This window comes from Antechinus flavipes, chromosome 2 (genome assembly GCF_016432865.1).
Source record: "Antechinus flavipes isolate AdamAnt ecotype Samford, QLD, Australia chromosome 2, AdamAnt_v2, whole genome shotgun sequence".
NCBI lineage: Eukaryota > Metazoa > Chordata > Mammalia > Dasyuromorphia > Dasyuridae > Antechinus > Antechinus flavipes.
The window spans coordinates 144,142,202-144,168,699 of record NC_067399.1 but is presented as its reverse complement, the minus strand read 5'-3'; the positions used below and the strand labels follow the sequence as shown (position 1 = coordinate 144,168,699).

At 34.3% G+C, this 26,498-nt stretch overlaps 1 protein-coding gene across 1 annotated transcript in view; it reads left to right on the top strand.

The window, feature by feature from the left end:
• The first annotated feature begins 6,000 nt into the window (after positions 1-6,000).
• C2H8orf74 (chromosome 2 C8orf74 homolog) overlaps positions 6,001-26,498 on the top strand; it is a 56,608-nt gene continuing 36,110 nt past the window's right edge. The window contains exons 1-2 of the mRNA XM_051975730.1: positions 6,001-6,069; positions 22,702-22,894. Of these exons, the coding sequence (XP_051831690.1) occupies positions 6,022-6,069; positions 22,702-22,894 (241 nt within the window). The 5' untranslated portion in view covers positions 6,001-6,021. The remainder of the gene's footprint in view (positions 6,070-22,701; positions 22,895-26,498) is intronic.

The window sequence follows — 26,498 nt, the reverse complement described above, 5'->3', positions numbered from 1 at the left end:
TTTATCAACATGAAAACACTACAGAAATGTGCGCCGCTCCTGCTATGACTGCTGGTCATGGTAAATCACTGCCCCTTCCTGTTCTCTCTCTACTCACATACTGCGGGAAAAATCAACACTGCCCTTGAAGATAAGGGTCAGGCTGACTTGGGCAGGAAAACCACAATGCATCCTGTGGAGTCTAAGAAAGCTGCCATGGGATTAAGGAGCTTTGAAATCAAATCCTTTCTGTGGTGCTTCTAATTCCTGGGCCTGCCTCCTTCCTTCCTGTCTCCTCCCACTTTAAAGTAGAGAAAGATCCCTTGATATTTCTTGGGTGCTTTGCCTAAGCAAGGTTCTCCATAGATAATCTCTTATCTCTTTCTCCTTGTCATCCCTAATATTAATCTTTCCCTATCTATTGGTTCCTTTCCTGCTACTTAAAAAAAATACCCAAGTCTCCTCCATCTTCAAAAAACCCTCATTTGATCCAACCATTTCTAATAACTACCATCATCTATTTCTGCTACTCCCTCTCTTCTTCCTCTCTTCTCTCTTCTCTCCCCTCCCCTTCTCTTCCTTCCTTTTCACTTCCCTCTTTTTTCTTCTCCCCTCCTCTCTTTTACTCTCCCTTCCCCATCTTTTTTCTCTCCTCCCCTCTCCTTCTTTCCTCTCACATCTCTTTCCTCTCTTTCTTTTCTTTCTTTCTCCTCCCCTTTCCTTTCCTCTCTTTCTCCTTCCCTCTCCTTTCCTCTCTTCTTCCTTCCTTCCTTCCCCTTCCTCTCTTCTGTCCTCCCTTCTCCTTTTCTCTCTTCTCCTTCTCTCTCTTCTTGGAACTCACATCTCTTATGGACTCCAGGCTCTATATACCTCATTCTGTGGATGCTCCTATAGATACTTAAAATAAAGGGAAAAAAGACTTCACTTTTAACCAGAAAGCTTATGAGATTATAAATAGTTATGTTTCAGTGAAAATTATTAGCTCAATACACAAAAACAAAGTAAACCACAGGGATGTATACAGAACCTGAGCTAGGACTCTATTGAGCTAAGCAGCTCCCAGTGAGGAATTAATCAATTCAGGTCCATATCTTCTCTAAAATTTATAGTCTTTGAGAGCTTCCTAATGTGCTGGGCCTGGAACTGGGAAGACCTGAAGTCAAATCTGGTTTCGGGCACTTATTTTCTATGTAACAATGGGCAAGTCACTTAACCTGTCTCAGTTTCCTCAATTGTAAAATGGGGATAATCATAGTACCTCATTCCCAGGATTGCTGGGATCATATGAGATAATAATTTTAAAATGTTTTGCAGCAATTAAAACATCACAGAAATGCTAGCTATTGTGGTCTTTTTTACTCATGTATTTATCACCAAGCCTTGGCTTCAAAATTTCCCTCTTTTCTTGGAGTAAATGATGGTTCCCTTTTTTTTTGTAAGGTTTCTTCCAAGGTCCACACATGGTCATCATCCCATTCCCTCTCACTTTTCCCAGACCTTAGTTTAATTAATGATCCCCATTCTCATCTTTGACTTCTCCCCATCAAATGCTTCCAAACATACTCAGCATCCAAACTACAGTGTCTCAATCATCAGTGTCAATTATGTGACTGGAGAAGTGGTAGAACAAAGAAATCAGACTAATAATACATAAAACAATAGGCTTTTGTTGTAGTTTACTTTGACTCAAGAGGGTTGGAGGAAGGTTCCACTACTTTGGAAGATTTCCAAGAGGACATGTCAAGACAACAGTCACATAAGACAGATGAGCATGGATAGATTGAAATCTGAATCATTAGAGGGAATTTTCACATTACTGAACTCAAAGACATGTCAAAGCTTCCATGTAAAGGGATATTCAAAGCCTAAGAGACAATATCAAAGAGACAGGAGAATGAAGTAATAAGGGCAGAAAAGTGGTCACCTGAACTTCAAGTGTTATGATGTTCAGGTCACAAAAGGAGAAGGAGGAAGGGGACTGACCACTATCCTTCACAGTAGTACCTCGGACTCACCGAGTTCTCCACACTCTTGTCTGGATGAAATACCTAAGTCCCAGAGCAGCTCCTGAGGAAGCCCAGGATCATAGGTAAGGTTTCCCCTTAGGAGATGATGTCGTAACAAAGGCATGCAAAATATTGACTAAGGGAAGAGATCCTGCTCAAAACCAGCAGAAGTATATTCTTGGATTTAGATGTTTCCAGGAAATGACAAAGGTGTGGAGAGGGCAGAAAGATGTAGCATCCACAACACAGCTAGCAAGCTGCAGGTAGAGCCTCAGATCTAAGAGATGCCAATAACTGTCACACTTGATGTGATGGAAAGGAAGACTCTCTTTGGAGTCATAGGAATTGGGTGCAAATGGAAGTCCCTAAAGCCTGTGTGACCCTGAAGAGATCACTTCTGCTGTCTAGGCATCCCTTTACCTACAAAATAAAGGGGTCTGATCTCTAAGGTTCCTTCCAGCTCTCAATTCTAATACTCTGAATGGATTAAATGAAAGCAAATAGTCAATCTCTCTCCCTCTAGTGAGCCTGCTCCTGTGTAACCTGACAAGGGCCAAGGACTGTTACTCAGTACTTTGGTGCATCCTTCCTCAGGGTGACTAAGGTCCTGTGATCTGTGCTCAGCAACTGTGAGCTCACCATGGGGTTTCCTCACTTAAGGTGTTGGCTGACACCCAACACATGCTAAATTCTTAATAAATGCTCATTTCATTATTCCAAGAACCCTGAAAACCTTTTAAAATTCATTTTATTTATTTTAAGTAGGTTTGCCTGGAGTACCTTATCTTCCTTTCAGTCTTGGATTTGACCAGTGCAGATGGCCACCCTCTCTAAAGCCAAGGGCTGAAGCAGGAAGATGGCTGGAGCCAACTCCAGGTTTTGGTAAAAAACAAAACAAAACAAACCCTTTGATTCTGTTAGTAAAGACTGTTCTCTAGCCCCTTCCTTCCCAAAGAACAAGATTAATTGACCAATTTTTTTCATCCCCCTAGAAGGAAATATTTCAGTTTCACATGAATTCTTATCTGAGAGTCTTAACAACCAAGCTAATATCTGGTCTCAACAAGTACCACCAGCCCTTTTCTCCAGGCACTGCTAAATCTTCTTAATCTGTTACTCAAGCCTGGAGGTGCCCTGGGTCTATAACCCTGCTCCAGCAGAGCATGAACTCAGGGAGATCATATGAAGCAGAGATTTCAGGAGGTTTTACAATCTCTTCCCCTCCCTTGGACTCTCTCCAAGCATAACTTCTATCTCTTTTTTGGGTTCATTCTTTCCAATCCCATTTTTGGGCCCTATCACAATCTTCAAGACTTTCCACACCTCCCATTTCTTTCAGTCCATCACCCTTCGCTGACTTTGCTTTTTTTACTTTCTTGACCCTGTAGTATTGGCTGTCTCAATGATATTCTACCATCTACTTTTGAGTTCCTTTCCCCCTTGTTTTGTGGCTAATTGTGTCTTGTCATACTCCAACTCTGACTTATTCTTGCCAACTGCCTTCTCTTTTCCTACTGACAAAAGGCTAAATGTTGCTAGCGAAAGCTGGGCTACCATGCCAACCGAAAGCATTACAAGTTTATCTAATGTGTTCCTAAATGGTCCTTCATTGCTGCACAAAAATCATTTTTCTTTTTCATACTTTGTTGGATACTTTTCACTCTTGTCAAATTTCCTTCTTTCCTCAAGTCTCCTATACTATCTCTCCTATTTCTCATGACAAAAGACCCTGACAACTTCTCTGAGAATATAAACGCCATCCATCGTGAACTCTCTCTTCTCCTCTACTACATTGTCTCAAAACCTCTCTTCTTCCATTCTCATTTTGCCCTCCTTTCCTCCTTTTTTTGGTATATATATATATATATGTGTGTGTGTGTGTGTGTATAAGAAGCTACACTATACCCTTCTATGTATTCTACATTCCAAATACATTGGTCTGCTTGTGTTTCTCAAACATGGTGGTGTAATCTATATGAAATATAGAAGTTTCAAGAAGATAAAAGTTTAGGGAAAAGATCATGAGTTCTGTTTTAGCCATGGTGAATTTAAGATGCCTACAGGAATCTTAAGGAGGAAAGATGGAAGAAGAAAAATAATCCTTCTTCTGACCAAGGCCAAACTCTCTACTTATACTCTTGATCCTGTTCACTTTTCTCTTCTCTGGAATTTCACTCAATTATTCTCTCTTTTACCTTTCACCTTTCCATATACACTGTATCCTTCCCTGCTACCTACAAATATGATGTTAAAAATTAATTCCTGTTAAAACATTAATTCCTTCAAGATAATATTTTGTATGTTGTTTGCCTTTTACAACAAAATTCCCAGAAAGGACATCTATACTCTGTTTCCATTTTCTTAGTTATCCATTCACTTTTTTTCAATCTCTTACAATTTGTCTGCCAGCACCATTTGATGTTCACCTCAAGGTTATCAATGACTTAATAACCACTAAATGCAATGATCTTTTCTCAGATCTTATTTGCAGCCCTTGACACTAGCAACCACCTCTTCTGGATATTCTATCTCTCTTTTTTTTTTTTTTTTACTTCTAGGACACTCTCAATTTTTCTCCTACCTGCCTGAACTCTTTGGTTTCCATTGATAGATTATCCTTCTCCCAATTGTCAAGCTTACGAGGCCCATAAGACTATGTCCTTAGTCTTCATTTCTTCCTTTTCTACATTCTCTCTGTGTCCTCATCAGCTCCCAGGTATCCAGTCATCATTTTTACGTATACTCCTGCAAAATCTAAAAATCCAGTAGCAACCTCTCTATTGAACTTTAGCACTGACCACCTATTGAACCTCTTCACCTGGATGTCCTGTAGGAATCTTAAAACTCGTCATGCCCAAAACAGAACTCATGATCTTTTTCCTAAACTTTTATCTCCTTGAAACTTCTATATTTCTGTAGATAACACCATCATGCACACATAGGCCAATGTAGTTGGATTGTAGAATACATAGAAGGGTATAATGTGTGAGAAGTTAGGAACTTTGAAAGTTATAAGGAGGCCCATTATGAAGAGTTTTAAGTGTCAAGGAGAAGATTTTATATTTGATTCTGGAAGTAATGGGGAAACACTAGAATTTGCTAAATGAAAACAGAAATGTAATTAAAAAGTAAGGAGTAAAAGGCCAGATGAAAGACCATGAAGGAATGAATTATGGGGCTATGTGAGTGGACAGTTGAGATTATATAGGAGAGAGATTTTGAATATAGAAGCAATAAGACTTCATAATGAACCAGGTTATATGGGATAAATGAGACTGAATATTAGTCAATAACTACACTGAAGTTGTAAATTCAGGTAACTAGAAAAATAATGCTATGGAAAAGGGGAGAATTTGGGGTAAAAGACAGTGAGTTCTATTTTTGAGTTTGAGATATGTATAGAATATCCCAATCATAAAGTCCAGTAAGGTCTGAAGCCCAAAAGATAGACGAAGACTAACTATATAAATCTAAAAGTCATTTGCATAGAGATAATTGAACCCAATGGGAGCTGATAAAGTTACCAAATAAGATCATATTGAGATAAAAGGGCCCAGAATAGGAATTTAAGGAACATTCACATTTAGTGGGAGTAACATGCATGAAAATCCAACAAAGTGAACTAAGAAGGTACAATCAGACAAGTAAGAGAAGAACCAAGAACCATAATCTAAAAACTTAGAAAGGAGATACTATCCAGGAGGAAAGAGTGACCAACTATATCAAATATTTCAAAGAAATTAAGAATGAAGAGAATTAAAGAAAGAGCATAGGAAAGAAGGCTAAGGATGAAGAGGTATCAATGAGTAGAGGGAGATCTGTACAAGTTCTAAGCTTCTCTTTCTCCCAATCCCACTCCTTCATGATCTCTGAAGTATAAGGAGAGAAGCTTAGAGCAAAGGCCCCACATTCTGACATGGACATCATCATACAGCCATGTTAAATGACACAATAAAGCTGGCCCATGCCCTACAAGGATTCCAGGAACTTTTATATTATTCTTGGCAGGGTTTCTTGGCAACCAGATTCTGGGATCATGGCGGATTTTACAGCTCAAGAAGTGAAAGACATCTTCCAACTTGAGGTGAAGATATAATTTTTTTAAATAAACCAAAACCAAAAAAGATATATATATGTAGATCTGATTGGTTTTAAAGTATGGGTATGAAATTTTAGAAACAATTCATATCATTCACACATTTTAAATGTGGAACCTTGGATAATCCATACTTCCTAGGATCCTGTTTATAAATATTGATATTTATTTTAATTCTGTGAATACTGTCCAAGTACTAAGTCAGTGACTTTTTCAAACTCTGAAGGTGGCAGTGGGTTTTGTTGAAATAGTAGACAGTCATTAAAGGTGCCACCTAACCCACATTCTCTGGGATATATTCTTCATAAAAGTCATCTTGAGCCTTGTAGTTTATAGTTTGATAACCACTGTACTAAATTCAGAAGCAAAATGTAAATCAGGAAAGTGACTAAGCCTAGGGAAATTCAGGATGATAAACCTGCAAAAAAACAGAGTGCCCTGGATCTGGAAGATATATGCAAATCTATTTCTTCTTCTTGTCCCCAAATATTGTTACATATTCTACTATGTTGTATGTCCTTCAGAAGATAACTCCTCAGCAAAAAAAGGGTTTGTAGGCTTTTTAAACGTTTAAGAGGTTGTTTAAAATGATCACTTTTGAAAACAAAATCTCTTGACTGTGGATATAAGAGATGAAAGGGACATTGCCCTTGACTCTTTGAGGTAACATAAGCATGATTTAAAATGTTTATATATTTTTTATTTTTCCCCAGTTATATGTAAGACAATTTTAACATTCATTCAAAAAAAATTTGAGTTCCAAATTTTCTCTTTCACTCACCTCCCCGCTTCTCCTTGAAACAGAAAGTAATGTGATATACATATTTAATCATAAAAATCATATTACCATATTAATCACATTGTGAAAGAAGAAATAGACCAAAATGAAAAAAAATAAGAAAAACTACAGAAAGTGAAAAATAGGATGCTTTATTCTGCCTTTAGAGTCTATGAGTTCTTTTTCTAAGTTGGTGAATAGCAGTTTTCATCATGAACCCTTTGCAATGTCTTGGATTACTGTATTGCTGATAGCTAAGTCATTCACAGTTGCTCATCATATAGTATTGTTGTTACTGTGTATAGTGTTTTTCTGGTTCTGCTCAATTCACTTTGCATCACTTCATAGAAGTCTTTCCAGGTTTTTCTGAAATCTATAGGCATATCATTTCTTATAACACAGTAATATTCCATTATAATCATATATTTTCCATTTCAACTATTTTCCAAGTGATAGGAATACCTTCAGTTTCCAATTTTTTTGCCACCACAAAGAGAGTTACTATAAATATTTTTGTACAAATAGATCCTCCCTTTTTAAAAATCTCTTTGAGATCCAGACCTAGCAGTGGTATTGCTGGATCATAGGTTATGTACAGTTTTATAGTCCTTTGGGCATAGTTCCAAATTGTTCTCCAGAATGATTGGATCAGTGTACAATTTGACCAACAGAGCATTAGTGTCCCAGTTTTTCCATTTTCCTTCCAACACTTATTATTTTCCTTCTCTGTCATATTAATCAATCTGATGGGTGAGAGATGGTACCTTGGAGTTATTTTAATGTGTATTTCTCTAATCAACAGTGATCTAATGCATATTTTCATATGACTATAGTTAGCTTTGATTTCTTCTTCTGGAAAATTGCCTATTCATATCCCTTGACTTGGGGAATGACTTGTATTCTTATGAATTTGAATCAATTCTCTATATATTTGAGAAAAGAGGCCTTTATCAGAGATACTTACTATAAAAAAGTATTTCTCAGCTTTCTGCTTTTTTTCTAATCTTAATTGTATTGGTTTTTGTTTTTGCAAACCCTTTTTAATTTAATATAATCAAAATTGTCCATTTTACATCTTGTAGTATGTTCTCTCTCTCTCTCTCTCTCTCTCTCACACACACACACACACACACACACACACATACACACACACACACACACACACATTTGGTACTAAATTCTTCCCTTCTCTATGGATCTAACTAATTTCTTCCTCTCTTAATTTCCTTATAATGCCACCATTTCTGTTTAAATCACATACCCATTTTGAGCTTATCTTGGTTTACAATGTGAAATGTGTGAAATGAAACTATACCTAGTTCCTACCATACTATTTTCCAGTATTCCCAGAAGTTTTTGTCAAATAGTTCCTGTTCCAAAAGCTGGTATCTTTGGGATTGTCAAATACTACATTACTATGACCATGTACTACTTCTGAGTCTTGCATACCTAATCTATTTTACCGAGCCCACCACTCTATTTCTTAACTAATACCACATAATTTTGTTGATTATTGCTTCATAATACAATTTGAGATCTGGCATAACTAAATCACCTTTCTTTTCATTAGTTTTCATCAGTTCCTTCTATATTCTTAATCTTTTGTTCTTCCAAATAGATGTTATTATTTCTAGCTCTATATAATAATTTTTGGTAGTTTGATATAGCACTAAATAAACAAATTAATTTAGATAGGATTGTTATTTTTATTATATTAACTTGGCCTATCCATGAATATTTTTTCCATTTGTTTAGATCTGATTTTATTTGTGTATGAAGTGATTTTTAGTTGTGTGCATACAGTTCCTAGGTTTGTTTTAGCAGGTAGATTTCCAAGTATTATATGGTGTCTACAGTTATTTTAAGAGCAATTTCTTTTTCTATATCTTCCTACTGGACTTTGTTGGCAATATATAGAATACCTGATGATTTATGTAGATTTATTTTATATCTTACAATTTGCTGAAGTTGTTAATTTTTTTAATAGTTTTTAATTGATTCTTTAAATATGCTATCATGTCATTTGCAAAAAGTGCTAATTTTTTTCTCATCACCAGTTTTTATCCCTTCAATTTCTTTTCTTATTGTTGTAGCTAACATTCCAATTCAATACTGAATAATGATGGTGATAATGGGAATCCCTGTTTCACTCCTGATCTTATTGAGAAGACTTCTAATTTGTCCCCATTACAGATAAAGCTTGCTGGTGGTTTTAGATAATTGCTCCTTATCATTTTTTTATTATAGCTTTTTATTTACAAGATATTTGCATGGGTAATTTTTCAGCATTGACAATTGCAAAATCTTTTGTTCCAATTTTCCCCCTCCTTCTCCCTCCCCTCTCCCCCAGATGGCATGTAGACCAATACATGTTAAATATGTTAAAGTATATGTTAAATATAATATATGTATACATGTCCACATAGTCATTTTGCTGCATAAAAAGAATCGAACTTTGAAATAGTGTACAATTAACCTGTGAAGGAAATAAAAAATGCAGACGGACAAAAATAGAGGGATTGGAAATTCTATGTAGTGGTTCACACTCATTTCCCAGAATTCTTTTGCTGGGTGTAGCTGGTTCAATTCATTCCTGTTCTATTGGAACTGATTTGGTTCATTTCATTGTTGAAGAGGGCCACATCCATCAGAATTGATCATCATATTGATCATTGTTGCTGAAGTGTATAATGATCTCCTGGTCCTGCTCATTTCACTCAGTATCAGTTCATGTAAATCTCTCCAAGCCTTTCTGAAATCATCCTGCTGGTCATTTCTTACAAAACAATAATATTCCATAACATTCATATACCACAATTTATTTAGCTATTCTTCAATTGATGGGCATCCACTCAGTTTCCAGTTTCTGGTCACTACAAAGAGGGCTGCCACAAACATTATTGCACATACAAGTCCCTTTTCCTTCCTTAAGATCTCTTTGGGATATAAGCCCAGTATGCTCCTTGTCATTTTAAGGAAAACTCCATTTATTCCTACATTCTCTAGTATTTTTAATAGGAATGAGTGCTATATTTTGCCAGAACTTTTTCTGCATTTATTGAGATAATCATATGATTCCTGTTTGTTTTTGTTATTGATATGATCAATTATGCTGATAGTTTTCCTAATATTGAACCATTCCTCCAGTAGTTATAAATCTCACCTGTCTATGATATATGATCCCTATGATATATTATTGTAATCTACTTGCTAGTGTTATGCTTTTAAATTTTGCATCAATATTCATTAGGGAAATTAGTCTATAGATTTCTTTCTTTGTTTTGGCTTTTTTTGCATTACATATCCACAACATAATGTATCCTAAAAGGAATTTGGTAGGATTTCTTCTTCATCTATTTTCCTAAATAGTTTATAAAGCATCAGAATTGATTATTCTTAAAATGTTTGGTAGAGGGATGGAGCCAAGATGGTGGAGAGAACACATGCTTCATTCTAAGCTTCCCTTCTACCCTTACTACTAATACCAAATTCAGCCTCTGAAATAGTGCTTGACCGGTAAAATCCACCAAGATTGGAAGTACAACAAATTACCAGCTGAAGATAATCTGGAAGATTGCCAGAAAAGGCTTGTCCTGATTGGAGGGAGGAGGCCAGTGCAGATAGGGAGGCAGAACACGGAGGCTAGCACACCGAGTGAACTGGGGGCGGGGGTGGTGTCTAAAGGTAGAGAATTTGCAGGGAGGACTGTATCACAGGTTGGCTGTTCTGCTTTGGTTGCAAAGTGGTAGATCAGCAGTAGATCAGCAGAGGCAAACATCAAAAGTAGAGTGTACTAAAAAAAGACATCAGAACTTAACAGGACCTAGGCATACCCATCCAGCACCAAGAGTGACTCAGCATGGACCACAGCATAGTTGTGCAGCTGCAGCGGGAGGGGGGAGAGGGTCTGCCCAAGGCAGTGACACTTCCACTGCACAGTTCTTCACAGGGCACTTTGGCAGCTTGGCTCTTTGCAGCCCATTTGCAGGATAGCTACTGTCCATTTTTCCCTGTTCTGTAGAGGAAGTTGGTAACCTCCTTGCCCTGAAGGCAGACCCTAAGGACTTTTTTAAAAAAAATGAATAAAAAAGCCAAATGAACTTTAATTATTGATAGCTTCTATACACAAAGAGAGCACATTTCCAACTCCAAGGATACTAATAGCAGACAGTCTCCAGACAAAACCCCAAAGCGGGATTTAGTCTGGTCCCCTTTACACAAGGCTCTTCTAGAAGAAATTATAAAAGATCTTAAAAGAGAGCTAGAAGAAAAATGGGTAAAGGAAAGAGAAGCTCTGCAATAGAGTACAGAAAAGGCATATAATTCATTAAAAGAAAAATTTGATAAAGTAGAAAAAGAAAACAACTTCCTGAAATGTGAGTTGGAAAAGAACTTCCACAAAAACAGAATTTGGGAATTGGAAAAGATAAATAACTCTCAGAAAAGTAGGATTTGTGAATTGGAAAGAGAAAATAACTCAGTTAAAAAAAGTAGTGAAATAAAAAAAATTCCTTAGAGCAAAACAACTCACTTAAAAACTCAATTGGACAGATACAAAAAGAAGTGAAAAAGCTAATGAAGAAAATAACTCATTAAAAATCAGAACTGAACAAATAGAAATGAATGATTCCTTGAGACATCAAGAATCAGTCAAGCAAAACCAAAAAAAAGAAAAAAAAAAAAAAAGAAAAAATAGAAAAAAATGTTAAATATCTACTTGGAAAAACAACAGGCCTGGAAAATAGACCTAGGAGAGATAATCTGAGGATTATTGGACTTCCTGAAAATTATGATGAAAAAAGAGCCTAGACACTATTTTACAGGAAATCATCAAAGAGAACTGCTCAGATGTAATAGAATCAGAAGGTAAATAATAGGCATAGAAAGATTCATTGAACATCTTCTGAAAGAGACCCCAAAATAAAAACTCCAAGGAAGATTGGGGCTAAATTTCAGAACTATCAGACTAAGGAAAAAAATATTACAAGCAGCCAGAAAAAAAAAAATTCAAATACCGATCATTCAGGATCTAGCTGCTTCCACATTAAAAAATAGAAGGGCCTGGAATCTGATATTCCAAAAGGCAAAAGAACTTAGAATGTAGCCAAGAATAAACCACCCAGCTAAGCTGAGCATTTTCTTCCAGGGAAGAAGATGGACATTCAATGAAACAGGTGAATCCCATTTATTCTTAATGAAAAAACAAGAGCTAAATAAAAAAAAATTGACTCCAAATATAGCATCAAGAGAACCATAAAAGATAAAAAGAATTCTTGAGAACTGTATTTCTGTTATGGGCATACATAAAGACTGTGTGTATAATTTGATTTTACTGTTATAATACAAAAAATGGGAAGTAGAAGTGGAAAGGGGATAGTATCAGAAAAAGGGAAAAGGGGAATAAAAAGAAGGAAACTACATCCCACAGTGAGGCAAAGGAAACTTATTACATCTGAGGGAATTTAGGGAGGGGGAGGAACATTGTGTGAATCTTACTCTCATCAGATTTGGCTCAAAGATAAAATACTAGACATATTTGGTTTACAGAGAAACTTCTCTCACCTCATTAAAAAGTGGGAGAGGAAAAGGGAAAAGGAAAACAGTAATAAGGGAAATGTATAAGAAAGGGGAAGGGACTCAAAGGGGATGAGAGGGATTCTAAAGAGGGAGAGCTGTGTGAAGCAAGTGGTGCCGTAAGTTTAATACTGGGGAGGAAGGTAAAGAGGGAAAGAAAAAGAAAAGCATAATCTGGGGATAAGATTTTTAACCATAAATGTGAATGCAATGAACTCTCCCATAAAGTGGAGGCAGATAGCAGACTGGATCAAAAGCCAGAATCCTACAATATGTTGTTTTCAGGAAACATATTTAAAGCAGAGTGATACATACAGAGTAAAAAAAAGGCTGGAGCAGAATCTATTATGCTTCAGGTGACATCAAAAAAGCAGGGATAGCCATCCTTATCTCAGATCAAGCAAAAGCAAAAAATGATTTAATTAAAAGAGTTAAGGAAGTTAACTATATCTTGCTAAAGGGTAGCATAGACAATGAAGCAATATCAATACCAAACATATATGCACCAAGTGGTATAGCATCTAACTTCCTAAAGAAGTTAAGAGAGTTGCAAGAAGAAATAGACAGCAAAACTGTAATAGTGGGAGGTCTCAACCTTGCACTCTCAGAATTAGATAAATCAAATCACAAAACAAATAAGAAAGAAGTTAAATAGGCAAATAAAATATTAGAAAAGTTAGGTATGATAGATCTTTGGAGAAAACTGAATGGAGACAGAAAGGAATATGCTTTCTTCCCAGCAATTCATGGAACCTATACAAAAATTGACCATATGTTAGGACAGAAAGACCTCAAAATTAAATGCAGAAAGGCAGAAATAGTAAATGCTTTCTTTTCAGATCATGTTGCAATAAAAACTACATTCAACAAAAAGCTAGGGGTAAATAGACCAAAAAGTAATTGGAAACTAAATAATCTCATCCTAAAGAATGATTGGGTGAAACAGCAAATCATAGATACAATTAATAATTTCACCCAAGAGAATGACAATAATGAGACAACATACCAAAATTTGGGGAATTGCAGCCAAAATGGTAATAAGAGGAAATTTTATATTTTTAGAGGCTTACTTGAATAAAATAGAGAAAGAGAAGATCAATGAATTGGGCTTGCAACTTTAAAAGCTAGAAAAGAACAAATAATTCTAAAATTAAAAGGAGAAATTGATAAAATTGAAAGTTAAAAAAAAAACTATTGAATTAATAAAACTAAGAGTTGGTTTTAAGAAAAAACAACTTTGGTAAATATGATTTGAAAAAGGAAAGAGGAAGATCAAATTGTTAGTCTTAAAAATGAAAAGGGAGAACTTTCCACCAATGAAGAGGAAATTAAATCAATAATTAGAAGTTACTTTGCCCAATTTTATGCCAATAAATTTGATAACCTAAGTGAAATAGATGACTACCTTCCAAAATATAGGCTTCCCAAATCAACAAAGAAAGAAGTAAATTGCTTAAATAGTCCCATTTCAGAAAAAGAAATAGAACAAGCTACTAATCAACTCCTTAAGAAAAAATCCCCAGGACCAGATGGATTTACACATGAATTCTATCATAAATTTAAAGAACAATTAACTCCAATGTTATATATACTATTTGAAAAAATAGGGAATGAAGAAGTCCTATCAAATTCCTTTTATGATATAGACATGGTACTGATACCTAAACCAGGTAGGTTGAAAACAGAGTAAGAAAATTATAGACCAATCTCCCTAATGAATATTGATGCTAAAATCTTAAAATATTAGCAAAAAGACTACAGAAAATCATCCCCAGGATAATACACCATGACCAAGTAGGATTTATACCAGGAATGAAGAGCTGGTTCAATATTAGGAAAACTATTAGCCTAATTGACTATATCAATAATGAAATTAACAAAAACCATATGATCATCTCAATAGATGCAGAAAAAATATTTGATAAAATCCAACATCCATTCCTATTAAACACAAGAGAGTATAGGAATAAATGGACTTTTCCTTAAAATAGTAGCATCTATTTAAAACCATCAGTAAGCATCATATGTAATGGGGATAAATTGGAACCATTCCCAGTAAGATCAGGAGTGAAACAAAGTTGCCCACTATAATCATTACTATTCAATGTACTAGAAATGCTTGCTTCATCAATAAGAGTTGAAGAAGCGGTTAAAGGAATTAAAGTAGGTAATGAGGAAACCAAATTATCGCTCTTTGCAAATGACACGATATTATACTTAGAGAACCCCAGAAATTCTACTAAAAAGCTATTAGAAATAATCCACAACTTTAGCAAAGTTGCAGGATACAAAATAAACCCACATAAATCATCAGCATTCTTATATATCACTAACAAAATCCAACAGTTAGAGATACAAAGAGAAATTCCATTTAAAGTAACTGCCAATAGTATAAAATATTTGGGAATCTATCTGCTAAGGGAAAGTCGGGAACTATATGAGCAAAACTATAAAACACTTTCCACACAAATAAAATTTGATCTAAACAATTGGAAAAATATTAAGACCTCTTGGATAGGTCAAGCAAATATAATAAAGATGACAATACTACCTAAACTAATCTATTTAGTGCTATACCAATCAGACTCCCAAAAAACTATTTTAATGGTCTAGAAAAAATAATAAAATTCATCTGGAAGAACAAAAAGTCAAGATTTTCAAGGGAACTAATGAAAGAAAAATCAAACGAAGGTGGCCTAGCTATACCAGATCTAAAATTATATTATAAAGCAGCAGTCACCAAAACTATTTGGTATTGGCTAAGAAATAGACTAGTTAATCAATGGAATAGGTTAGGTTCACAGGAAAAAATAGTCAATAACTTTAATAATCTAGTGTTTGAAAAACCTGCAAACCCCAGCTTTTGGGATATGAATTCACTGTTTGACAAAAACTGCTGGGAAAATTGGAAATTAGTATGGCAGAAATTAGGCATTGACCCACATGTAACATCATATATCAAGATAAGGTCAAAATGGGTTCATGATCTAGATGTAAAGAATGATATTATAAACAAATTAGAAGAACATAGGATAGTTTACCTCTCAGATCTGTGGAGGAGGAAGGAATTTATGACCAAAGAAGAACTAGAGATCATTATTGATCACAAAATAGAAAATTTTGATTATATCAAATTGAAAAGTTTTTGTACAAACAAAACTAATGCAGACAAGATTAGAAGGGAAGCAATAAACTGGGAAAACATTTTTATAGTCAAAGGTTCTGATAAAGGCCTCATTTCCAAAATAAATAGAGAATTGACTCTAATTTATAAGAAATCAAGCCATTCTCCAATTGATAAATGGTCAAAGGATATTAATAGACAATTCTCAGATGAAGAAATTGAAACTATTTCTAGCCATATGAATAGATGCTCCAAGTCGTTATTAATCAGAGAAATGAAAATTAAGACAATTCTGAGATATCACTACATACCTCTCAGATTGGCTAGGATGACAGGAAAAGATAATGCTGAATGTTGGAGGGGATGTGGGAAACTTATCCTGCCATTCTGGAGAGCAATTTGGAACTATGATCAAAAAGTTATCAAACTGTGCATACCCTTTGACCCAGCAGTATCATTACTGGGCTTATATCTCAAAGAGATCTTAAAGAAGGGAAAGAGACCTGTATGTGCCAAAATGTTTGTGGCAGCCCTGTTTGTAGTGGAGAGAAGCTGGAAACTGAGAGAATGCCCATCAATTGGAGAATGGCTGAATAAATTGTGGTATATGAATGTTATGGAATATTATTGTTCTGTAAGAAATGACCAGCAGAAAGATTTCAGAAAGGCCTGGAGAGACTTACATGAACTGATGCTGAGTTAAATGAGTAGGACCAGGAGTTCATTATATACTTCAACAACAATACTATATGATGATCAATTCTGATGGACATGACCTTCTTCCTCAATGAAATGAACCAAATCAGTTCCATTCGTTCAATAATGAATAGAACCAGCTATACCCAGTGAAAGAACTCTGGGAAATGAGTGTGAACCACTACATAGCATTTCTAATCCCTCGTGTTTTTATCCACTTGCATTTTTTATTTCCTTCTCAGGTTAATTTTACCTTATTTCAAAGTCCGATTCTGCTTGTGCAGCAAAATAATTGTATGGATATGTATACATATATTGTATTTAACATATATTTTAATTAATTAATTAATTAATTAAAGATGGCTTTAATCAGTCCCACAAGCACAAAGGTTTGGTCCTGACCTTACTGTTAATTTTTATTAGACCTACACATGCAAGTTTCCGCGACCCAGTGAGTATGCCCTTTTAACTTTTACAGAGTCTAAAGGAGTAGATATCAGGCACACTTCCCCGAAGTAGCCTATGACACCTAGTTTAACCACACCCCCACGGGTTACAGCAGTGACTAACACATTTAACATGCATTGGTCTATCTGCCATCTGGGGAGGGGGTGGGGAGAAGGAGAGAAATAGTTGGAACAGAAGGTTTTGCAAGGATCAGTGCTGAAAAATTACCCCTGCATATATCTTGTAAATAAAAAGCTATAATAAAAAATGTTTGGTAGAATTCACTTGTGAATCCATCTGATCCCTGAATTTTTTTCTTAAGGAATTCACTGATGGCTTGTAAAATTTCTTTTTCTAAGATGGTGTCATTTAAGTATTCTTTTTCCTATTCTGTAAATCTGGGCAATTAAATATACATATATATATATATATATATGTATATATATATATCCATTCATTTCACTTAGATTGTCAGATTCATTGCCACACCCCTGGGCAAAATGGCTCCTAATTATTGTTTTAATTTTTTCTTCATTAGTGATGAATTCATCCTTTATATCCTTCATCCTCCATCCAACATCCTTTTTGAGACTGGTAATTTTGTTTTCTTTCTTATTTAAAAAAATAAAATTAAACAACACTTCATCTATTTTTTTCATAAAACCAGCTCTTAGTTTTATGTATTAGTTCAATGGTTTTCTTACTTTCAATTTTATTAATTTCTCCTTTGATTTTCATGATTTCTAATTTTGTTTTTTTAACTGAGACTTTTAATTTGTTTTTTTTTTCTAATATTTTAGTTGCTTGCCCAATTCATTGATCTGTTCGTTCTCTATATTATTGATATAAATGTTTAGAGATATAAGTTTTAGCTTTAGTTGCATCCCATATGTTTGGAATATTGTCTCATTGTTGTCATTCTCTTTAATGAAATTTATTGATTATTTCTATGATTTGTTCTTAGACCCACTCATTTTTAGAATTAAATTATTTAGCTTCCAATAAATTTTAATCTAGTTTTCCATGGACTTTTACCTTTGTTAAATGTAATTTTATTTCATCATCATCTGAGAAAGATGTATTTACTATTTCTGCCTTACTGCATTTGATTGTGAGTTTTTAATACCTTATTCCCTAACAGATGGTCAATTTTTTGTAGGTGCCACATATCATTGAGCAAATGGCATATTCCATTCTATCCCCATTCAATTTTACCCAATTATATCATTTCTAATTTTTCTAAAATTCTACCTATCTTCTTAACTTCTTTCTTGCTCATTTTGTGGTTAAATTTATCTAGTTCTGAGATGGGGAGGTTAAGGTCCTCCACTAATATAGTTTTTTGTGTCTATTTCTTCCTGTAATTCACTGAACTTCTTTAGAAATTTGTAGGCTAATTTCTAAATTATCGAGAATTGACTCAAATTTATAAGAATACAAGCCATTCTCCAATTGATAAATGGTCAAAGGATATGAACAGATTGTTTTCATACTAAGAAATTAAAGCCATTTTTAATTGTATGAAAAGTACTCTAAATCCCTTTTGATTAGAGAAATACAAATTGAGACAACCCTGAGGTGCCATTTCATACCTCTCAAATTGGTTAAGATGACAGAAAAAGATAATGATAAATGTTGGAGGGAATGTGGGAAAACTGTGACACAAATATATTGTTGGTGGAGTTGTGAACTGATCCAACCATTCTGGAGAGCAATTTGGAACTATGCCCAAAGGGCTATTGTACTGTTCACACCCTTTGATCTAGCAGTGTTTCTTTAGGGTCTGTATCTCAAAGAGATCTTAAAGGAGGGAAAGGGGTCCACATGTGCAAAAATGTTTGTGGCAGCCCTTTTAGTAGTGACAAGAAACTGGAAACTGAGTGGATGCCCACTCATAAAATAAATTATTTTGAAAGAAATAAGCAGGGGTGATTTTTTTTCCTGAGGCAATTGGGATTAAGTGACTTTCCCAGAGTCACACAGTTAGGAAGTGTTAAGTGTCTGAGGCCAGATTTGAAATCAGGTGGTCCTGACTTCTGGGCTGGTGCTCTATCCACCTGGGGAGTGGCTGATAAGTTATGGTATATGAATGTAATGGAATATTGTTGTTCTATAAGAAATGATCAGCTGGCTGACTTCAGAAAGACTTAGAGAAACTTACATGAACTGATGCTAAGTGAATTGAGTAGAATCAGGAGAATATTTTAGACAGCAACAAGAAGATTATGTGATGATTAACTGTGATGAAGTTGACTCTTTTCAACAATAAGCTGATTCAAGCCAATTCCAGTACATTTGTAATGGAGTATCTGCTCTATGACTGAAAGTGAATCACAATGTAGTATTTTCACCTTTTTTTGTTGTTGTTTGCTTGCTTGCTTGGGTTTTTTTTCATTTTTTCCCTTTTGATTTGATTTTTCTTGTGCATCATGATAATGTGAAAATATGTTTAGAAGAATTGCACATGTTTAATTTATATTGGATTACTTGCTGTGTAGAAGGGAAAGGAGGAGGGGAGGAGAAAAATTTGAAACACAATGTTTGCAAAGGTGAATGTTAATTATCTTTACATATATTTTGAAAAATAAAAGGCTATTATTCTTTTAAAAAAGAAATTTGGAGGCTATATATCTTTATGAACATATTGGTTTAGTTCTTCAGAATTATCTTGGATCATTCTATCACTGAGAATAGTTATGTCACTCATAGTTAATCAACTTACAATATTGCTGTTTCTTTGTACACAGTACATTTCACTTTGCAACAGCTTATAGAGGTCTCCAGATTTTTCTGAAATTATCCTGCTTATATTATACATTTATTCAGCCATTACTCTAAATCCAATTTGTACAAGTCAAGATATCATGTGTGATGTCATTGGTCTTCAAAAGTGAAACACAAATAAAAATAATACCAAGAATAAAGGGTTCCTTCAATATTAGGAAAATTATAAACAAAATTTATTACATCAATAATAAAAATAACCATGATAATATGATAATATGCAGAAAAGGTGTAGAAAAAATATAGCACCCATTCCTACTAAAAATATCAGAAAGCATAAAAACCAATGAAGCCTTACTTAAAATAAATTGTTTTTATTTAAAACCAAAAGCAAGCATTATATGTAATGTGAATAAGCTAGAAGACTTCCCAACAAGATCAAGGGTGAAGCAAATATTTCCATCATCAACACTATTATTCAATATTGCATTAGAAATGCTGGCTCTATCAATAAGACAAGACAAGAAATTGAAGTAATAAAAATTGGCAAAGATGAAACAAAACTATTTCTCTTTACAGATGGCATGATGGACTAAAGAACATAAAAGAATCAACTAAAAAACAAGTTGAAAGCAATTTATAACTTCAGCAAAATTGTTATATATGTCTATATATAATACTGTCATCTCATTTGTGTCTAATTATTTGTAACCCCATTAAGAGTGTTCTTTGCACAACTTTGTGCAATAACTTGCTTTTGAGTCTTTCTGGATCAAGTTTTTCCCCATTCCAAACCATCTTCCACTCAGCTACCAAAGTGATTTTCCTAAAACATCTCTGACCTACACACACACACACTCAATAAACTCCAGTATCTCCTAATCACCTTCCAGATCAAATATAAAACCTAGTTTTGATTAACGCAAAGATTTGATTTTGAGGAGCATGAACTCATTATTTGACAAAAAATTGCTGGGAAAGATGGAGTGTTTGGCAGAAACTAATCATAGAGCAATATTTCACACCATATACCAAGATAAAGTCAAAATAGGGACATAATTTAGACATAAAGGGTGGTATCATAAGTAAATTTGTGAGCCTGGAAAATTTTATTTGTCAGATTCATGGATAGAGAAAATTTTATAACCAAACGAGATAGAAAGGATAACAAGAAATAAAATGGATTGTTTTGATTACATGAAATTCAAGAACTCTTCTCCAACTATAAATGATTAAAGGATATGAACCTGGATTTTCATAAGAAAAAAAATTGAATGTATAAACAGTCACATGAAAAAAGATTCTAAATCACTTTTTATTAGAGAAATACAAATTAAATTGATTCTAAGATACCAGCTTACACTTATCAAATTGACTAACATAACAGAAAAGGGAAATTACAAAAATTGAAGAGGATGTAGAAAAATAGGCACACTAATAAATTATTGGTGGAGCTGTGCAATGGTCCATCTATTGTGGAGAACAATATGGTACTATATCTAAAGTATTATTTAACTGTGAATACTTTTTGACCCAGTTACTAGGTCTATATCCTAAAGAGTTCAAAGAAAGAAAAAGGACCTATATGTACAAATATTTGTGCCATTTTTTATGATAATAAACAATTAGAAATTGAGGGAATGTCTATCAGTTGGGGAATAGCTGAACAAGTTTTGATATATGATTGTGATGGAATACAATAGTAGCATAAGACATGAGCAGGATGCTTTCAGAAAAACCTGTGAAGACTTAATATGAACTGATACAAAGTGAAGTGAGAAGAACCACTAAAACATTATACATAGTAACTGATATTGTAAGACAATCAATTGTGAAAGACTTAGCTACTCTGAGCAATGCAATGATCCAAGACAATCCAAAAATACTATCGTCCTCCAGAAAGAGATTTGATGAACTCTGGAAACACAATGAAGGATACTTTCCCTCCTTTCTTTCTACTTCTTGCTTTTTGTTTTTTACTTAAGTATATAAACTCAAAGTTAAATAATCTTTTTATATTCATTCAAAGTGATATGATATGTTGTCATAATATTGGTTGTTTATGTCAATATCATTCATTTTGGCTAGCACATCCTAGTGTCAGTTTCAAAGTAACAACAAAACTTTTAAAAACTTGAAATAGATTTATAAAAATTATAAAATGTTATAACTACATATCAATGCATGTTATATGATCTTATTGTATACTTGAATATTATAAAAATTATATTTCATAATAAAATTGTAATTTTATTTTAATAAAGTACCAGCTAAGAATATCATTTATATGAATTTTTTTCTGAAAAGTGGGGAAGTAGAGGTAGCTAGGTGGCACAGTGGATAAAATACCAGGTCTGAAGTCAGTAAAACCTGAGTTCAAATCTGGCCTCAGACACTTAATACTTCCTAGCTGTGTGCTAGTCACCTAATCTCAATTGCCTCAGCCAAAAAAGAAAAAAGTACAGGAGTATATGTGTTGTTTTTTTTTTTGGTTAATGGGGACATTGCTACATAAAATTTGGAAACCATTTCCTTAGTTAAATGATGATGATGATGATAACAGCAGCATTTATATAATTCTCTAAGGTTTGCAAACTGTTTTATATACATTTTTTGCTTGAAGCACCTAATTGTCCTAACACTAGAATTTTCACTACTGGAGAAATATTCCTTTTATTAAATCATTCTCTCCCCGACTGTTTCTATGCTACTCTTTGCTGTTAAAACTTCAGTATGAATCAATTTGTCATGTTTCTTTCTGGCATAGAAACCTGCTGACTAAGCAAAGGAGAATTTTGATAGGGAAAAAAGGCACAATATAAGGAAGAACTTGTTAGGGGTACCATAGTGATTGTAGTGAAGTTATCAAGCACTGTGAGAAGGAGAATCAAGAGAGAGGACAGGAAGTAAGGGGCGATGGGAAGAATAGTAGATTTGGAATCTAGAACCCAGATTCACATCTCAGCTCTACCACTTGGCAAGGTCTATTTGATCTTGGACACTTAATTTCTCTGAATCTCAATTTCTCCAGTCTGCCAAAGAAGGAGAGTTGGATGAGATGATCTTGAAGAAGAAGAAGGAATTTTCCTAATTTTATGTCTCTGGAAGAGGGACCTAAAGAGTTGAGAGGAAAGGAAATCAAAGATAAATGTAGTTAGTTGTACCTGGCGTTGGCCTTGATTTCTAACAGGGAGCCGCATGAGAAGCCAGCATGGACAAGACAATGGCATTGCAATGTGGATAGGACCCTAACCTGCCTATGTTTTTTGTTCCCCAGAAGCAGGAAGGTCTAGAGCTTCTGAGAAGACTGACAAAATGGAAAGGCTTTGAAGAAATGAAAGAGTCCCGGAAAAATATCTTACTTGACATCCTCTATGATGGCATTGTGTTTGCAGTAGAGAAAGGCTTCCCCTGGCCAGCAGTGGTAGAAGTTGCCCGATTCACAGAAGAGCTATTAGAAGAAACCAAAGGTATGTCTTGGCCCTGATGGAGCTAATGGATACATGGGTAATGCCCAAAAAAAGTCTTAGTGCAAATCTGTGCTATTAAAGCTAACAACTCTATTGTGGTTTAAAACAGCACTGAGACTTTTGGGACATTTTTCATAATCAATTTGGAAGAAAGCAATATTACACAAACAAAGGTATGAGTTAAAATCCTCTATCTCCCTCACTAGTCTGATAACAATCTGACATCCCTCCACTCTCTGCCCCCCCAAAAAAAGTTAATCCAAAGTCTTCAGAACTACTTTCCTTTTCTTTTTAAAATTTATTTAATAATTTCCCTAGTTATAGTCAAAACAATTTTTTTTACATTTGTTTTTAAGATTTTTGAGTTCTAGTTTCTCTCCCTTATCCCCACCCATAATTAAGAAACTATAGGTAAAGTTATACAAAACATTTCCATAAAATTCAAGTTGTGGAAAAAACCATAGATCTCCCATCCTAATGAAAATAAAAACTCCCAAGAAAAATTAAGTTTAAAAAAGAGAGAGAAGGAGAGTAATAGAGAATACATCAATCTATATTCAGACTCAGTTTCTTTTCTGGGTATGGTTAGGATTTTTCATAATAAATCTTTCAGAATAGATGTAGATGGTTGTATTACTGAAAATAACAGTTATTTATAGCTGGTCATCCTAGAACATTACTATTACTTTGTATATTACAGCACATTTCACTTTGTTCATGAAGGACTTTCCAGGTTTAGTTTTTTCCTGAGGTCATTCTGCTCATCATTTCCAGAGAACAGTAATATTCCATCAGAGAAACTTGCTCTGAAAATTTTTTTATGGTTACTATTGCTAATTGTATTTTCCCTCCATTTATTCTGTCTCTTTTTACTCTGTCCCTCCTCAAAAGTGTTTTGTTACTGACCACTCCCTCCCCTAATATGCCCTCTTTAAATTAGTCCATTCAGCTATGGTCTTTTCATCATGAATGCTTGAAAATCCTCTGTTTCATTGAATGACCACCTTTTCATCTGAAGGATTACATTCAATTTTTCTGGGTACATGATTCTTGGTTTCAGTCCTAGCTCCATTGCTCTCCCATCCTTTAATGTAGAAGCTGCTAAGTCTTGCTAACTCTTATCCTGACTGTGGCTTTACTATACTTGAATTGTTTCTTTCTGGATGTTTGAAATATTTCCTCCTTGACCTGGGAGTCCTAGAATTTGGCTATAATATTTCTGAAATTACCCTCATTTTAGTCAAATACCATATAACTGATGGGTCAGTTACTTCACTGGTTCCCACTTAGGAAACTATTTCCTTTTCAAATTTTCTCTTTCTTTCTCTCTCCCCACCCTTTGAGAATACAAGCAATGTGGTAATGATTATGTATGTGAAGTTGTGCAAAATATATTTCTATATTAACCATGTTGCAAAAGAAAACTCACACAAAAGCCCAAGAAAAATATAAAGTAAAAGAAAAAAACTATCTTCAATCTGCATTCAGAATTCATCAGTTCTCTCTCTGGAGATAATGGGCATTTTTCATTGTAGATCATTTAGAATTTTGGATACATTTTAAAATTCAGTCTGCATTATTAATATCTTTATCACTTTGTTAAGTCTAGACAATACACAAAATAATAAATTGAGTCCTGATTTGAGAAGTCAGCAAATTTCTGAGGTGTAAAGACTTATATTGAAAATTATTGAGAACCAGTTCAAAATGGCTCCAACACACTCCTACCTGCATCACACCACACTTCTTGGAAAGTGACTTAGGAACTTAATTTCCATTAAATTTAACAGCAAATCAAAACTGATAGAAAGAATGTTAATAGATGATGGTCAATTAAGTTTCTTTCAGAGCTGAAATACCTTAGGGTTCCTGAATGTTAAACTCCTCAATCTCAAGAAGTTATCAAACTTAAATCTCCATGGCTTGATTACCTTCCTTTCCCATCAGTAAGGCCCATTCAAACCCACTTCCACATACCCCTAAAAGGAAAAAAAAAGTCTTTCATTAAAAAAAAAGTTCATAAATTTAGATTTTGGATGATTATTCTTCTTATTTTGTCACAGGCACAGAGGGTGGAGACTATTATTAAAAGTGTCAGATATATAATTCCCTCTGGCTGTAGTCTACACCTGTTGCCAAGCACAATCCTGGTGAGAGCTCCAAGTTCCTATTTATTTAAAAGCTTATTGAGTTAGTTCAAGTCATTGAGGTGTGTCCTAGGAGCTTACCAAACAAAGTTGACAGCTGGCTTTTCCAGATATCTTCACAGTCAAGAGAAAGGTAAAAAGCTCAACTGAGATAAGAAGAAAGAACATGATGTGGTCTTTGTGGACTTTTATGATCAATCAACATGCATTTATTAAGGGCCTACTATGTCACAGGTACTGTGCTAGGCTCCTAAGAATATAAATTCAAAGAATGAAACAATTCCTGCTCTTAAAGAGTTTTCATTCTAATGGGGGAGAAAATGAGTACATAGAAAAAGATATATCACAAATTGTATGAAATTAATAAATATAAAGATAGATAGGTAGTTGAGAGATAGATAGATAGATAATTAAATACAAGGTGATTTGGAAGAGATAAAGTATTGTTATCTCCTTGAAATCAGGGACTAATTTTGCCATTCTTCATATGCTTGGAACTTAGCACAATGCCTGACAAACAATAGGAGCTTAATAAATATAGACCAAATGACTAAAAGGATTTCTATTCTTTTAGAATCACCCCCTCTCTAAAATATATAGAGAATGCATCTCTGGGAGCTTTTAAAATAATAATAGCATTTAAAAACAAACTATTTCAGTATCTTTGCCAAGAAAACCCCAAATGAGGACATTAAAACTCTTGACATGACTAAAATAACTGAACAACATAGAGCATTTTACAAATATTATCTCATTTTATCTTCACAATAATCCTGAGAGGTGAGAGAGTGTCTATTATAATCCCCATTTTCAGATGCAAAAACTGAGGGCAGACAGATTATATAACTTGCCCAGTCACATTGCTACTAAGTGTTAAAAGTGGGATTTTATTTTATTTTATTTTATTTTATTTTTTGCAGTTGTGGGTCTTTTTCCCTTTTTAATAATCTCTTTTTAAATTTTTTTATTATAGCTTTTTATTTACAAGATATATGCATGGGTAATTTTTCAGCATTGACAATTGCAAAACCTTTTGTTCCAACTTTTCTCCCCCTTTCTCCACCCCTTCCCCCAGATGGTAGGTTGACCAATACATGTTAAATATGTTAAAGTATAAATTAAATACAATATATGTATACATGTCTAAACAGTTATTTTGCTGTACAAAAAGAATCGGACTTGGAAATAGTGTACAATTAGCCTGTGAAGGAAATAAAAAATGCAGATGGACAAAAGTAGAGGGATTGGGGATTCTATGTAGTGGTTCATAGTCATCTCCCAGAGTTCTTTTGCTGGGTGTAGCTGGTTCAGTCCATTACTGCTCTATTGGAACTAATTTGGTTCATCTCATTGTTGCCATGTCCATCAGAATTGATCATCATATAGTATTGTTGTTGAAGTATAGAATGATCTCCTGGTCCTGTTTATTTCACTCAGCATCAATTCATGTAAGTCTC